Genomic DNA, 15,724 nt, shown 5'->3' with positions numbered 1-15,724 from the left:
CCTGACGATCACTCATCAAGAAGAAGCAAAACGCTATTCCTAGAGACGCTAAATTAATTTTTCACCCCCGGGAAGCCGGGGTGACCCCAGGACGGGAGCAGAGCGCTGCTCGGAGCCGGGATGCGCTGGACACCCCACACCTCCATCCCGGCACGGCCCCGGGGGCCGGACCGACACCTCCCCCGGTGCCGCCCCCGGTCCCTCCCATCCCTCCCGGTCCCTCCCATCCCTCCCGCCGCCGTCGACGCCGCGCTGGCTCCGAGGGGCGCGGGTAGGTGCGGGCACGGGGGGGTCGGGGCGGGGGCGCCGCGGAGGGACCGGGGAGCCCGGGGAGGGATCGGCACCGCCACCGCCACCGGGACCGGCCCTGGGGCTCCAGGGCAGCCGTGCGGGCGGCGGCCCCGAGCGAGCGGCTACCGAGCGCCTTCCGGGGAGGGGACGGCGGGGACCGGCTGTGCCGTCCCTCCGGGGCGCAGCCGGGCTCGTCCTCCCGCGGCTCTGTCCTCGCTGTCCCCGAGGGTCTCAGCGGTGCCGAGGGGTGGTTGGGTCCACGGCAGAGGGGTTTGAGTGCTTCCCAGGGCTGTATCCCGCCCTGCCCCTGCACCGCAGCCCTGGTACCGAGTTACGGTGCCCGTGCCCGTGTGCCCCCGCGGGCAGTGACACGGTGGTCGGTGGCCTGTGCGGCCACCGAGCCTCCCAGCACCGAGAGGTGTGCATTCTGCCGCCTCCAAACCTTCTGGGTTCAGGCTTGTTTATTGCCACCAGGGCTTAGGGTAAGCTTCGTCCTCAGGCAGGATGGGGTTAAGAGCGGAATGTGGCGCTTTGCTCGTCCGAGGGACACTTGGCAGACCTCTGGACACAGAGCATGTTTCCCGCTTCCGAGGACAGTGGAATGAGCAGCATCTCTGTCAAACGAGCTGTTGTTGATGGGTCTGTGCTGTCCTCCTGCCAGTCATTCATGCTGGGAAAAGCACGGTCCAGCCTTGGTTTGTTTCCTGATCTTTGAAAGGGAACAGCTTGGAGATGGCCCTGGCACACAATGGCATCTCAGTTGAGGACAGCTAAACCATAATTTCTCCTGAAGTTATGTAATAGGCAGAGGGCATGAAACGCTCTGTCTGTTCTGTAGGGGCAGAGTTCTGGAGGTGCATGGTTCTGTGTGTGGCACAGGAGGGGATGAGTGACCTTAACCCCACCTGGGAAGCCCCAGGGAGTGGAGCAGGTGTTCTGTGGGCAGAGTGGTTTGGGGCAGGTACAAGCTTGGAGAAGCACAGGGTTCACAGACAGAGATTCCACAGCCTGAGGGAGGTGGCGTTCAGGAGGGTGCAGACTGGCTGTGGTGGCTGGCAGCACCTCAAAGGGGAATGAGGGGACACAGAGGTGTGGCAGCAGCCGGGCTGGGGAGGCTCCAGGCCTGCCTGGCTCAGGTCTGAGCCTGCCCTGTGCCTGCTCCAGGGTCTGGCTGTTCCATGGTCTGGCTGTTCCATGGCCTGGCTGCTCCATGGCCTGGCTGCTCCATGGCCTGGCTGCTCCTGGGCCTGGCTGCTCCATGGCCTGGCTGCTCCATGGCCTGGCTGCTTCTGGTTCTGGCTGCTCCATGGCCTGGCTGCTCCTGGGCCTGGCTGCTCCTGGGCCTGGCTGCTCCCATGGCCTGGCTGCTCCATGGCCTGGCTGCTTCTGGTTCTGGCTGCTCCATGGCCTGGCTGTTCCATGGCCTGGCTGCTCCTGGGCCTGGCTGCTCCCATGGCCTGGCTGCTCCCATGGCCTGGCTGCTCCTGGTCCTGGCTGCTCCTGGTCCTGACTGCTCCATGGCCTGGCTGCTCCCATGGCCTGGCTGCTCCCATGGCCTGGCTGCTCCCATGGCCTGGCTGCTCTCATGGCCTGGCTGCTCTCATGGCCTGGCTACTCTATGGCCTGGCTGCTCCTATGGCCTGGCTGCTCCTGGGCCTGGCTGCTCCCATGGCCTGGCTGCTCCCATGGCCTGGCTGCTCCCATGGCCTGGCTACTCCATGGCCTGGCTGCTCCCATGGCCTGGCTGCTCCCATGGTCTGGCTGCTCCATGGCCTGGCTGCTCCATGGCCTGGCTGCTTCTGTGTTCTGGCTGCTCCTGTGGCCTGGCTGCTCCATGGCCTGGCTGCTCCTGGTCCTGGCTGTTTCATGGCCTGGCTGCTCCCATGGCCTGGCTGCTCCCATGGCCTGGCTGCTCCATGGCCTGGCTGCTCCATGGCCTGGCTGCTCCCATGGCCTGGCTGCTCCTGGGCCTGACTGCTCCTGGGCCTGGCTGCTCCTGGTTTCTGACTATGTCCTGGAGCCCCCAACCCGTCCCTGGCACATGGGTGGCCCCAGAAGGAGTGGGGTGGTGACAGCATCCCCAGTGTGTCCATACAGGCCCTGCCTGAGGAGCACCCTGGGAAGGCGGAGGCCGTGTCCTCTGCTGTCCCAAGGTTCCCGTGGCTCTGTGAATTCCTGCAGCCTTACTGGGAGGTGTTCAGCCACCTGTGTGTCTGCCTGTCTGTCCTCCTCAGCTTGCTACTCTCCCGGCCACCGCCATGTCTCGGGGCTCCTCTGCTACCTCTGTGGATGACAAGACCTTACTCCTGGAGTACCGATGCCACCCAGTGCGGCCAGAGCCGCCCAGCCCGACGTGTGTCCCTGGGAAGCGCAGCCCCACCACAGCTCCCAGTGCCACCCCGCTGTCACCCCTGGGCTCCCCCACCTCGGCCGAGCCCCGTCGCATCGTCCTCAGCACGCACAGCCCCGCCGCGCTGAAGGTGGGGACGCAGCAGCTCATCCCCAAAAGCTTGGCCGTCTCCTCCAAGCCCAAGAACAGCCCCTCCCGGCCCCAGAGCTTTGGGGCAAGCCGGGAGCCCCTGAGCCCCGACCCGAAGCGGGCGGCCGTCCCCATCCTGGCCCTGGAAGGGGAGGATGAGGATGATGGCGGAGGGGCCCTCAAGCGCAACCTGAGGAACATGTCCTACCGTGCGGCCATGAAGGGGCTGGGGGCTGAGACGGAGCCAGCCAAGGCCTCTCCCTCACTGAAACCCGTGTCTGAGGATGGCAGCGCCCTGCCCGACCGCAGCCCCGGCAGGAGCAAGGTGGGTTCAGCCCCCGCTGTCACCCCTGTCAGGCAGGGATGGGGTCCTGCTTTCCTGGTGGTGACAGAGGAGCTGCGGCGCCCTCAGCTGCAGACAGTGCTGGAGCTGGTTTGCTGAGCCTGGTGTGGTGACTGATGCCTTGGGAATCTCCGTGTCACCAGCAGATGCTGCAGCTCCCTGGAGAGGCTGGGAATAGCTGACATGGTTTTCGTGGGGAGTGGAGCTGGACTCTTGGCAGGCGGCTGCGGGATGTTTGCAGGGTGGGGCTGGCCGGGAGAGCGGCTCCAGTCGTACACAAACATGGGTGAAGCACGTCTAGGGAAAGGGAGACTCCAGAGCAGGCAAAGTCCAGGTGTGAGAGAGATTTGACAGCGGCAGTGCAAGTACAGAATGGTTCTGAGCGTGACCCTGGTTATATGGGAGGTGAAAGCTGAGTCACCTGGGTAAGGCAAACAGAGCCCACACAAAAGGCTGGCTGAAGGAACAGGGTGGTGTGGGCCAACTGGCACAGGTAACTCCCCCTTCTCCCGAAGGAGTTTTCCCAGGGCCTCAGAAGTGTGGTAACCACAGCAGGCTCTCCTCTTGCCCTTGCAGAGAACCCTCGGGCGGAAGCGGGTGGAGAAGCGTGGTGGCTCATTCAAGGACCGTGAGTGCTCCTGTCCCTGTCCCCTGTGCCTCAGCCAAGCAAATCCCTGCCAGGCTTTCCCCACTGTGCTGCTCCCTGCCCATGGCCCGGGGCCATGGCTTTTGTCTCTGCTTCCCCAAAGCAACAGCAGCATTTCTGCCCTGCTTTCCTGCTCCCGGGGCTGAAAACGCTCCGGTTGCTGCCCTGCTCACAGATGGATGGCTCCCAGGGAAAATGGGAGAGCTGTGGGAGGCTGCTGGGAGCAGGAGCCGCTGGGTAATCAGTGCAGTGCAAAGTCCAACCTCATCAGGGAGTTTTTTGGCCCGGAACTTGCGGCTCGTGGCCAACAGGGCAAGGCAGCCGTGGTGGGAAGGGAAGCCATGAGCTGGGAGAGGCTGCTGTGCTGTGCTGACCTCGTGTCTTGTCCTCTGCAGAGCCCCGGCTGTATCAGGAGATCCGTGAGAGAGGCCTGAACTCTGTCAGCCATGAGTCAGACGAGGACTTGCTGGAGGAGGCCCTGCCAGAGGAGCCATCTCCTCTGGGTGCTGCCATCGTGGTGCAGAGCTACCGCCCGGCCCAGGTGACCTGGAGCCAGCTCCCAGAGGTAGGGGCAGCAGCCTGGGGCGTCTGAGAGCTCTGAGGGGATAATTCCACATCATTAGTGCTTGCACTGGGCTGTTCTGGGCTGGCTGGGACACACAGGGTCTGCCCAGAGCTGTTGGTGCAGGTGGTGCTGCTGTGGTTGGGCTTCACCCACCACTGAGGGAAGGCAGGTGCTCCTTGCTGGGCTTTCCCTGTGGACTTTGGGGAGAATAATCTTCATCCAGGGAGTGGCAGCAGCTGCTGGGGGCTGGGGGGCCTGGGTGATGCTGCAGGGGGTGGTGAAGGAGTGAGTGGTGGTGGACAGTAGTGGTGGTGTCTGAGGTTTGTAATGTGTTCCTTTGGTGTGTGGTGGTGTGTTGCAGTGTGTGATGGTTTCTGATGGGTTGTGGTGGTTTCTGATGGTTTGTGATGGGTTCCTTTGGTGAGTGCTGGTGTGCTACAGTGTGTGAGGGTTTGTGATGGGTTGTGATGGTCTGTGGTGGTGTGTTACAGTGTGTAATGGTTTGTGATGGATTCTGATAGTTTGTAATGGTTTGTGATGGTGTGTGCTGGTGTGTTGTGGTTTCTGATGGGTTGTGATGGTGTGTGATAATGTGTAATGGTTTCTAATAGTTTGTGATGGTTTGTGGTGGCGTGTCACAGTGTGTAATGATTTGTGATGGTTTCTGATGGGTTCTGATGGGGTGTGCTGGTGTGTCCCAGTGTGTGATGGTTTGTGATGGGTTCCCTTGGCGTGTGCTGGTGGGATGGGCCGTGGGGTGGCTGACACAGCCCCAGACCGCACTAGAGGGCGTGCAAGGACCGTGGTTCCTGCTCATCCCCAGGTCCTGGAGTCGGGCATCCTGCAGAGGATCTCCCCCGAGGAGCGCAAGCGGCAGGAGGTGAGAGAGCAGCCCTGGCTGTGCCCGGGAGCTCAGCAGGGCACAGAGGCTGTGGGACACACATGGCTCTGCAGGGTCAGCTCCAGGTGGAGCTGGGCTGGGCTCAGCTCATGGTGCTGCTGCTTCCAGCTGCTCCAGGACTGGACAGGGCTGGGAGGGCTCAGCTGCACTAATTGGTGGGGAAACAGGCAGCTCCATTGGGTGCTGATGGGAAGGGAAAACATCTTCATGCTGTGGCTTTTTAATGACTGAGTGTCCTAAAACACACTGAGGTTATTGGTATTGGCCAGGCCGTGCATGAGGTGACACAGAGAACCAACATGGAGCCAAGTCATTTCCAGTGGCTCTGTGCCAAAGAGTATAAACAAGATTTAACAATTAATTCCCAGCTTTGTCCAGTCAGTTTATGCTGTTGCATCTTCCCTGCTTTCTCCAGGCAATGTTTGAGATCATCACTTCTGAGTACTCCTACATGCACAGCCTGAACATCCTGGTGAGCCACTTCATGAGGTCAGAGGAGCTGAAGGAGACCATGACTCAGACAGAGCACCACCACCTCTTCTCCAACATTGGGGACATCCTGACAGTCAGTAAGAGGCAAGTGGGGCCTGGGCTGGGACCAGGCAGGCCTGGGAGGGGACCCTGAGCTTTTTATTTGTAGTGCTAAACCAACCATCCCTTGGATTGTTGAAGGGACTCACTGGGAGGTGGGGAGGAAATGCCTTGGGAGCTGTGTCTGTGTGGGAAGGCAGCAGGAGGAGGATGCAGCAGCCCTGGGAATGGCTGTGGGGGTGTTGAGGGCTTCCTGATGGGGTAGAAAGTAAACTCCTGGAGGGTTGAGGTGGAGGAGGGATCCCGTGCAGGAATGGAGGAAGCGTGTGCCTCTGGGGAAGGCGTGGGTGTCTCAACTGCTGGAGCTGCCGTGCCAGAAGGGATCCAGGCCCCTTCTCCTCTGGGAATACTGGGGAAAAGCAGCACTGGGAACATTCAGTTTGTCCAGCCCTGGTGAGTCATGTGGTGAGCTTGTTTAAATTCTCTCCTCAGCTTCTTTGAGGACTTGGAGAAGCGACACCAGGAGCACCTCCTGATCCCTGACATCAGTGACATCGTGGAGGAGCACGCCTCGAAACACTTCAACCCCTACATCAGCTACTGCTCCAATGAGGTGTATCAGCAGAGGACACTGGATAAGCTGCTGTGAGTACAGGGCCTGGGCTGGCCAAGGAGTTCCCTCTGAGGGGTCTGGGCTCCAGGGACTGCAGAGGTCCATAGCCTGTAGGGACATGGATGGGCCTTGTTCATCTCCAGGCCAGGTCTGAGTCTGTTGTTGGTACATCTGTGGCTTTACCCACCTTTTGGTGGGCTCACCATCTCTCTCTGGGTGCTTTTCCACCACCTGCTGTGGGAGCAGTCCTGTTTCTGCCCAGGTGGGCACTCCAAGCCTAGCAGAGCACCCCAGGCAGTGCCATCACTGCTCTGTATTTCCAGTGTGTGTGCAGAGCTGCTGGAAAATCCTGACAGCAGAAGAACAGAGTTAATGGAGCTTTCTTATCCTGTTCCAGAACCACAAACCCCTTATTTAAAGAAACCTTGAAACAAATTGAAAGGAAACCAGAGTGTGGAGGCCTGCCAATGATCTCATTTCTCATTCTGCCCATGCAGAGGGTAACACGACTTCCTCTGCTCTTAGATGTAAGTAGTCACACAGTGGCACTGCTTGGCACCTCTGAAGAGGTGGCTCTGCTATTCCCTTTGTTTGCTGAGCCTGGAACAGCCTCTGCTTGGACTTCCAGTGCTCTGGAGCTGGGCCCTGGGTGATCCTGTATTCAGGAGAAGCTTTTGGATAACTCTCAGGCACATGGTGGGATTCTTGGGGTGTCCTGTGCAGAGCCAGGAGTTGATCTTAATGGGTCCCTCCCAACTCAGCATATTCTGTGATTAATATCCAGAGCAATCTGCTTCTCTGGGGGGTGTCTGGTGTGCAGCTTTAAGCTCTGTGAATAACACTTCATGTCTTGGTGCCAACCACCTGAGCAACCTGAGCTTCTTCTGTGCCATATCTGGGTCCCAGGCCGGGTGGCACAAGTGTCCTGGTCAGGCAGCCCAGGAGTGGAAATCAGGTCTTGCATTCTTCATGGAATTCTACTCTGAATGGCCAAGCTGCTGGATGTAGGATTTCCAGTGACTGCTCCCAGTCTGGGGGGGTTGCAGGGCTGAGGGCCAGGGGGTGGCCAGGCCTGTGTCAGCCATGAAAGCCCCAGGTTCACAGCTCCCAGCACTGTTAGACCTTCCTGTGACCAGTGGGGACAGCTCAATCAACGTGTGGCATCCTGAAATCCCTGGGAAGCAGCTGATGCTCCCTTCTCTGGCGTGCAATGTCACTAAAGCTTCTTATCTTGGAATTCCAGACCGTCCAGCAAAAAACAAACGCGCGCACCGCAGCGTACGGAGCTGCCACCCGCGCTGTGAAGGCCATCAGCAAGGTGAGGCCCAGCTGCCAGCCCTCCACCTCTCCTCCTGCCAGCTCAGCCCTCTGGAGCACTGATCCAATGCTGCCATTCTGGCCTCTCATTTCCCTCCCAGCATCAGTTCACTCGAGGTTCCTCTGCTCCAAACAGCTGCCGGATGAACACATCTTTTCCCTTCTCAACTTTGTCACCTGATCTTGGTTTGTTCCTTTTTCTTGTCCTCTTTTCTTCTTGCCTCTTTGGCCCATCTTTGTCCTTCCTGAGGCAGTTCTCACCACGGTTTTTGGGGATTTGGGCAAAGGGCAGTGAATGAAGCAGAGCGGGAAGTGTGGAGTGCAGTAGTCACGAGCTGTGCCCTGTGTGTGCTCCTGGATTTCATCTCCCTGTGTTTTCCCATCCACTGCTCAGTCACACAGGCCAAAGGGCCACAGAGCCTGCAGCCACCACCGTGCCAGTGGTGACTCTTCCTTTCATCCCCTGAGGAGCAGCTCTTGGTAGCACATTCCTGCTGCTCCCAGTCTGTCCTGCTCTCACATCTGAGCAGAGTCTTCTCCTCTCTGTGATTGTCCATCCTCCTGCCTTGAGCTCTTCTCAGATGATTAATTCTTCCTCCTGTTGCTCCTCAGTTCTGGTGCAGGTTCACTTGAGTCCTTCTCCAGGCAGAGCCCATGTGCAGGAGAGCATCTCTCTCTGCAGGCCAGCATCCCACTCCCTTTTCCCAACCTGGCATGAAGCCTGTGCCAGGAATTGTCTGTCTGTCTCTCCTGCTCAGGGCAGCAGGACAGTCCCTAATGCTGGGGGTGGCATGGGAGATGGATGGGCTCAGTGTCGGACTCTTCTGCATTTCCCTTGGGATGTTTTTCTCTTTCCAGCTGGTCAAGAGCTGCAATGAGGGAGCTCGGGCTATGGAGAGGACAGAGCAGATGTACACCTTGCAGAAACAGCTGGAATTCGGGAAGAAGAAGGTGAGGTCTTGTGGAAGTGATGGTGGGAAGTCTTCTGGGGCTTGTTTAGGCTGGTCAGACCCGTGCTGGGAATCCTTCTGGGAAGCCTGGAGTGGTCTTCCACCGGACAGCAACTTACAGAACCAGAGGACACAGTCTCCAGCTACCTCAGGGAAGGGATAGGTTGGATATTAGGAATAAATTTTTCACCAAAAGAATAATAAAGTACTGGAATGCTCTTCCCAGGGAGGTGGTAGAATCACCATCTCTGGATGTGTTTAAAAAAAGTCTGGACATGGCCCTTGGTGCTACAGTCTAGTTGAGGTATTAGGGCACAGGTTGGACTCAATCTTAGAGGTCTCCTCCAACCTCATCATTCTGTGATTCTGTGGTTCTGTGACTGATGGATGCAGGCAGTTTCTAAAGAGTGCAGTAAAGCCATGACAGTGTCACCCACTGCTGGGGTCCAGGGCCTGCCTCTCTGGGTGTGCTGGGATGGGATGCACAGCTGCTCTGCCTTTCACTGCCCCCTGAAAAATCCTTTTTAAAAGACCCTTAAACACATCTGGTGTTTCCATCCCAATTGACCCCAGGGCCACTGCAGGTTCACTTCCTGCCTTGATTTTGCCTGCTGCTGGTGAGGAGGGCAGGGACTGAGCCTTTTCTGGTGCTGTTCCAGCCTTTCCCGCTGATCTCGGTGTCCCGGTGGCTGCTGAAGCGGGGGGAGCTGCACCTGCTGCTCTCGGAGGAGGCCGGCAAATTCCGCCGCGGCGCCGGCCGCCTCTGCCACCTCTTCCTCTTCAACGACGTCCTGATCATCACCAAGAAGAAGAGGTGAGGGCCCTGCCTTTCCCTGAAGAGCAGCTAGGGGGATTAAACTCCAATTTCCCCAGCAGAATATTGGAATATTTACCAATCTAGCCAGATGGGACGTGCCTGAGCTTGTCTGGCCCTTGGTGCTGGACCAAACAGCAGCACTGTGGTGTTTCACACCAGAGACACTTTTGGCTGGCTGGGTGCTGCAGCTGGGTGCTTGGAGACAAGTCCAGGCATGCAGGAGCTCTGGTGGTGGTGGGATGGAGCCTCCTCCCGTGGAGGGTCTGCTCCTCAGGGTTACCTCTGGTGGAGAAGCTTTAAGGTGATGGGGAAGGAAAGGAGTCAGTTCTGATGGAGGGTTTGGATCCAGAGGGTTCTGGCCCACAGGCCCCTGAATCCAGCAACAGCTCCAACAGAAGTCCCTGACTGCGTGGGTGCTGTTCTTTTTAACTCTGGGGAGAGGGGGAGGGAGCCACCAACCAGGTACAGGAGGGGAGGTCTCAAGGGACAAAGGACACCTGGATGGCTCAATGCCCCCCAGGGGTAGAGGGCATCTTTTGAATCTGCCCTTCTGGAATTCCAGGACTGACACTATTTGGCAGGAGTCAGGGAGGGGAAAGGAGAGGTGACTGACATACCTGGCAGGGAATTATCAGGGGAGGGACCCAAGGTTCTGAGGTAAACCGTGAAATCGCAACTCAACAACAGAGAAATCTGTGAGATTTCCCTGTTTCCACCTTTGTGAGCTGTCCCTTGTCAGCCAGAAGAGTCCCACTGGTGGCTTTGCCTTGGTGGGTGGGTGGCCAGCAAGTCCCCAGAGCCATGTCCCACCCTGAGCATCAGCTCCAGGCTGCTCTGGCAATGCCTGCTGAGCCTCCTGTGCCGGGCTGGGAGCTGGGAAGTGGCCCAGACCCCACAGCTGGGCACTGATCCTGTCTGTGCCACAGTGAGGAGAGCTACACAGTCATGAACTACGCCACGCTGGACCAGGTCACCGTGGAGAAGGTGGAGAGCTCAGACCCACCCTCCCCTCCTCCTGGCAAGGCTGGGGGGCACCTGCTGCGAGTGGTGCTGGAGAAGGACAGCGAGGGCCGGCGGGAGGAGGTGGTGCTGTCAGCAGAGACGCTGTGAGTGCCACGCTGGGATTTTGCTCCACCCCGTGGTATGAGCTGGGAATCCTCTGAGGCTTCTGCAGATCTCCCTTTACCCCCACGCTCCTCCTTCTGGAAATGGGGATGTGCACAGCCTTCTCCCAGGCTCTGTTCCTTCCTCTCTCTTGTATCTCCCATGTAATTCCCATATCAGCTTCCCCTGTCCAAGCAAAGCAAAGCAGCTGGGCCATGTGTGCCACCTGGGAAGTGTCCTTACACTCAACAGTCTGATCAATCTGACTGCCCTGAAAGCATTCATCCTGCTGGGAATGTCCCAGTTGCTGCTGGCCACAGGGGTGCTGTGCTAAGGCTCTCTTTGTGTTTCCCTCTGGCAGGAGTGACCGGGCTCGGTGGATTGCAGCTCTGATGCACAGGGAGAAGGAAAAGCCTGACACCACTCCCAAAGGAGGTACCGTGTGCCAGAGGGCAGCCTGGCTCTGCTGGGATGCCCTGTCACACCAGAGCATTTGCAGGCCCAGGTTTCTGCCTGGTTCTCCTCCACTCCTGCCAATGGAGAGGAAAACACCACACCTTGCTCCCTGGGAGTTGCCTCCCATCAAGTTATCAGTCACAATTGACCTTAAATACATTTCCTGGGAGGCACAGTGGAATTCCAGGAATGCCTTCAGCTGTTGTTAGAGGAGGTTTGACAAGCTTGGAGGGATAAGGGGCAGGGACAGGAGGGAATGGAGCGTGCTGTGCTGTGGAGCACTGGGTGGGCAGCTGGGGGTCACGGCTGAGCAGGGGGCAGTGCCTGCTCACTGTCCCTGCTGTCCCCTGTCCTGCAGATCTGAGCCAGGTGGAGATCACCCGTGCCTACCTGGCCAAGGAGGCGGATGAGCTGTCCCTGCAGCAGGCAGATGTTGTCCTGGTGCTGGGGGAAGAGGATGGTGAGTGCCAGGGAACGTGGGGCTGGGTGTGGGGCAGAGCTGGGGCAGAGGGAGCCTTCAGTGATCCTGGGGACTGGGTTTTAGCAATTGCAGAAGCTCCCAGGCTGCTGGTGAGACCTGTGGCACTGGCTGGTGCTGTGTCCCAGCAGGTGACAGTGGGCTCCTGGGGGGCTGAGGGAGGTGGCACTGCCAAGGGTCCTTCCTGGCTCTGTCACCCACTCTGTTCTCCCTAGGCTGGTGCTGGGGGGATCAGCTGTGGGATGGGGAGCAAGGCTGGTTCCCCCAGGATGCACAGACCTTCCTGGCCCTGTCAGCAGCTCTGTTCTCCCTAGGCTGGTGCTGGGGGGAGTGGCTCTGGGTCAGGGAGCGGGGCTGGTTCTCCAAGGTTCCATGGCCCATCCTGGCCCTGTCAGAGCTCTGTTCTCTCCTAGGCTGGTGCTGGGGGGAGCATTTGCGGGATGGGGAGCAGGGCTGGTTTCCCAAGGTTCCATGGCCCTTCCAGGCCCTGTCAGAGCTCTGTTCTCTCCTAAGGGGGAGTGGCTGTGGGATGGAGAGCAGGGCTGGTTTCCCAAGGTTCCATGGCCCTTCCAGGCCCTGTCAGAGCTCTGTTCTCTCCTAGGCTGGTGCTGGGGGGAGCGTTTGCGGGATGGGGAGCGGGGCTGGTTCCCCCAGGCCTGTGCCAGGCCCATCACCAGCCGTGTGGCCGCCGAGGGCAACGTGCGGCGCATGGAGCGGCTGCGCATCGAGACCGACGTGTAGGGACAGCCCAGAGGGGAGCCTCTGCCTCAGGGAGCACCAGACCTCTGCAGACTGAGCCCACGGAGAGGAGGCAGCAGCAGAGCCTTTCTTCTTGAACTGTGCTTGTGCCAGGCGGCAGATCTCATCAGCCAGGATGGGTTTGTGACACAGCAGTGACACAGCTGTGAGAGCTGGCATCGGGCACTCCTGGCAGGGCTGGCACTGGTGACCCGGAACTGGCTCTGGGAGCAGCCAAGGGCTTGGCTCAGATTGGAAAGTTGGAGCTGTTCTGGGCTCTGAAGTGTCTGTGCCACCGTCTCCGTCCCTGCTGGCAGCTGGGCCAGCGCCTGCTGCACACCTGGTGTGGGGAGAGCACACCCCAGTCAGGCTTTGTTTGGAGCCTAAATCCAAGTGCTTGGCTTATTCCTCCACCCAGTTTTGCTCCTGTTTCTCTTTTTTCTGTCTCTCCCCCCCACAGTAATTCTTGGGCCCTTTGGGCAGAGCCATGCCCTGCACAGGTGAGGTGATGCCAGACACCTTTTGGTCACTCGATAAAATAGTTGATGCCAGAGTTGTTCCCATGGAGTCAGCTCTGGGGCCAGGACTGGGATATGCTCCAGGCAGGGGGTGAAGCAGGGGCAGGATGAGGAGCAGCGCTGCAGCTCCCACCTGCCTTTCCCTCCTCCCAGCTGGGGAGGGGGCTCTGCCCTGGGCTCAGCCCCTCACAGCCCGTGCAGGGCACATGGCAGCTACAATTTTGGGGTGCCAAACTTCACATTCACTGTTCTGATCAAACTGTTCAACTGTAAATTATGGTAACAATAAATTCTTAGGTACCAATGAACCGTGTGTGCTCTGTTAGTGCTGAGTGTCCCTGGGCATGAGAACTCCAAGGTTGTCCCAACCATGAGCCCTAAAATGAAGCTTCATTCTGCTGGTGGCATTGCATGTTCCGACACAATATGTACACCTCATAAAACACCTTCCAGGGCCCCTGCCAGCCTGCTGTCACCTGGAGCAGCTGTCAGGTGCATTTGACTGAGACAGACAAGATAAGTAGAAATTCAGCCAGGCTTTCCGTTTATTTCTTTTAACTGTGGAGAAAGTAACATTTTACATCAGTGCTAAATTAAAGATCCAAAAAGGGGGACAGTACAAGAAAAGAGGAAGCAAACAAACTGGATTAAGAAGTACGAACAGGAAAAGAACATTATATAAAAATACAGGTACAGGGCTTGCTCTGAGCAGCTGCCAGGAGTCCAGGAGCTGCAGCTGGAATGGGACAGGATGGATCCATCCCCAAGTTTAAGGTTGTTCCCACGTTCTCCTGGAGCAAGGCCATCGAGGCAGAGCATCTCCACTGGCCTCCTCCTCCTCCTGTGCTGCTCCCAGTCACTGGAACCTTCCTCTAATGGCCCAGGAGGGAGCCTGGCAAGGCAAAGGGGAGCTGAGGGCTGATTGTCTGGAGAGGAGCAGCACCACTGGCAGCACTGACTGGGCTCATTTGGCACATGGACAAAATCTTCCTGCTCCCTGCTCATCCAACATCCAACCTCAGCAGCACCATTTTGGTCCTTCACTACACACTCATATTAACAGCATTTCTGCACAAGAATGATAGCTAATGTAAAAACAATACTGTTAAGGAAGAAATAAAATAAGAAAGGAATTAGCCCAAAATGACAAGTTCTGTACAGATTAAAATAAATTCCATCAGGAAAAGAAACAATTCTTTTATTATTTTCAGTTGGCCCCTGTGGGAATAATTTAAAGGCCAAGTGCCTGGGCAGGGCTGTGCTGCAGCCTGTGGGGATGGGATGGGATGGGATGGGATGGGATGGGATGGGATGGGATGGGATGGGATGGGACGGGACGGGATGGGATGGGATGGGATGGGATGGGATGGGATGGGATGGGATGGGATGGGATGGGATGGGATGGGATGGGACGGGACAGGACGGGACAGGGCTGTCCCTCTTCTCTGCAGAGCTGTATTTCCTCTGGCAGTGGCTTCAGGAGCTTTGTGCAAACAGACAAAGGGGGCCCTGGGCTCTGACCAGGGCGATGTGGTGACAATGGAGTGGTGACATTCCCCACTGCTTCAGGTGGCCAGCTCCTGACTACGACTGGCATGGCAAAATAACTCAGGATTCAGGGCTGGGAGAGGCCATTCCAACTGGGATTTGCCTTGACCAGATGAGCCAGCTCTTTGTCTCCATCCATGCAGAATCTCTGACTTCCACACTCGATTTAGGTTTCCTTCTTCTTGGAGTAAGTGACATGGGCAGCACCATGGGCTGGCAAACTCCTGGCATGAAGAACAGGCTCCAAGCCCCTGAGAAGCTTGTCCAGCACCGCCTGTTCTGTCAGGAGGCACCAACTCTGCAGGTGAGTGCTGGAGCCCTGTGTGTTTTCCTCTGGCAAATTGTCACTTACAGTAAAACAACATGGAAAATTCAAATTAAAAAAAAATAATTCAAGTGAGGTGGTGCATCCACAGGAGGCCCAGTCTCAGGAGAGCTGGGCACTGTCAGCCATCAGTCCTGACAGCACTGTGGTGCAGCTTCCCATAAATATTGATGCATAAATACCTGATTTGGACCACGATTTCAGCCCCCTCCCCAAGCCCAGCACCCAAAAGTTGAAGGCCAGCAATGTGTCACAAGCTGTCCAAGTCCACTGTCCCCTGAGCAGAACTGATCCCTCCTGGAGTGGTCACCTGGTCTCTGGCCAAGGGCACACCCTGGTGTGGGCAGGGCACACGAGTCCTCAGGGCCAGCCCGCGCTGGCACAGTGAACTGGTTATACTGGGTGCTTCAGCCTCACTCAGACACCCCAAAAGCAGCAGCTGGGGCTGTCAGGAGGCGAGAGCTGCTCATGTGGCTCAAAAATGAGTTCATTACAAGTCATTGGCTTCTTCAGGTGGCTGCTTGGTGGAACCAGAGCAGGACCTACTTCTCTGCTGGCCGGAGCCCCTCCGGGGCTGGTGGTGGCCTGGTGGGTGGCAGGGACTGCGTGGCTGGAAAAGAGGACAGGACAGATCCAGGACAGGTCAGTCCTTGCTGTGGGCAGCCCTGCTGTGGGGCTGACCCTCCACAATGCTGCCCTGCCTGGGGACACATTCCCTCCCCATTCCCCTCCCCTCTGGGTGCTGGGAGCACTGGTCCCAGCCTGTGGGTTTGGGTCAGACCCTCCTGCCCCCCACGGGGGTCACTCTGAGCCCACAGGTTTGGGCAGAGATGAGGAGTGGGTGGGTTTCACTGTGGTTGGTGCATGGGATCAACATCCCAGCTCACGCTCAGAGTGGGATTTGTGCCCTGGCTGTCCCAGGGCACATTTATGGCCAGGCTGTTAAACACCTTCAATTCTGAGACTCCATAAACCTCCCTGGTGCCCACAGTGACAGCAAACAGGTGAGACCAACTGAGGCGCTTGGCACCAGGCAGGTGCTGCCCTAAGTGACTGCACTGAGCTGATTTACTGCTCCCAACCCCACCCCTGGCACAGGCACAG

General features: G+C 58.1%; 2 protein-coding genes across 7 annotated transcripts in view; one reads left to right on the top strand and one right to left on the bottom strand.

Annotated features, from left to right (window-relative positions):
* The first annotated feature begins 211 nt into the window (after positions 1-211).
* Positions 212-13,055, top strand: ARHGEF16 (Rho guanine nucleotide exchange factor 16). 2 transcript variants are annotated; one of them, XM_050982318.1, is made up of 16 exons: positions 212-271; positions 2,526-3,095; positions 3,690-3,741; positions 4,155-4,324; positions 5,148-5,204; positions 5,641-5,801; positions 6,249-6,401; positions 6,767-6,896; positions 7,613-7,687; positions 8,545-8,637; positions 9,296-9,450; positions 10,380-10,559; positions 10,919-10,992; positions 11,372-11,473; positions 11,905-11,957; positions 12,047-13,055. In XM_050982318.1, the coding sequence occupies exons 2-16, from the start codon at positions 2,550-2,552 to the stop codon at positions 12,230-12,232; spliced, it is 2,187 nt and encodes a 728-aa protein (XP_050838275.1). In that variant the 5' UTR covers positions 212-271; positions 2,526-2,549; the 3' UTR covers positions 12,233-13,055. The 2 variants fall into 2 exon arrangements, with proteins under 2 accessions (XP_050838275.1, XP_018775947.3); XM_018920402.3 differs by lacking the exon at positions 11,905-11,957 and having other exon boundaries at positions 12,093-13,055.
* A 213-nt stretch (positions 13,056-13,268) lies between these two features.
* The window catches only part of MEGF6 (multiple EGF like domains 6), a 96,023-nt gene continuing 93,567 nt past the window's right edge, over positions 13,269-15,724 (bottom strand). For all 5 annotated transcript variants that reach the window (XM_050982314.1, XM_050982315.1, XM_030231176.2 and 2 more), the window contains one exon: positions 13,269-15,230. In XM_050982314.1, the coding sequence (XP_050838271.1) occupies positions 15,163-15,230 (68 nt within the window). In that variant the 3' untranslated portion in view covers positions 13,269-15,162. The remainder of the gene's footprint in view (positions 15,231-15,724) is intronic.

The sequence above is a fragment of the Serinus canaria genome, chromosome 21 (genome assembly GCF_022539315.1).
Source record: "Serinus canaria isolate serCan28SL12 chromosome 21, serCan2020, whole genome shotgun sequence".
NCBI lineage: Eukaryota > Metazoa > Chordata > Aves > Passeriformes > Fringillidae > Serinus > Serinus canaria.
This window is presented reverse-complemented; position numbering and strand designations above follow the sequence as displayed.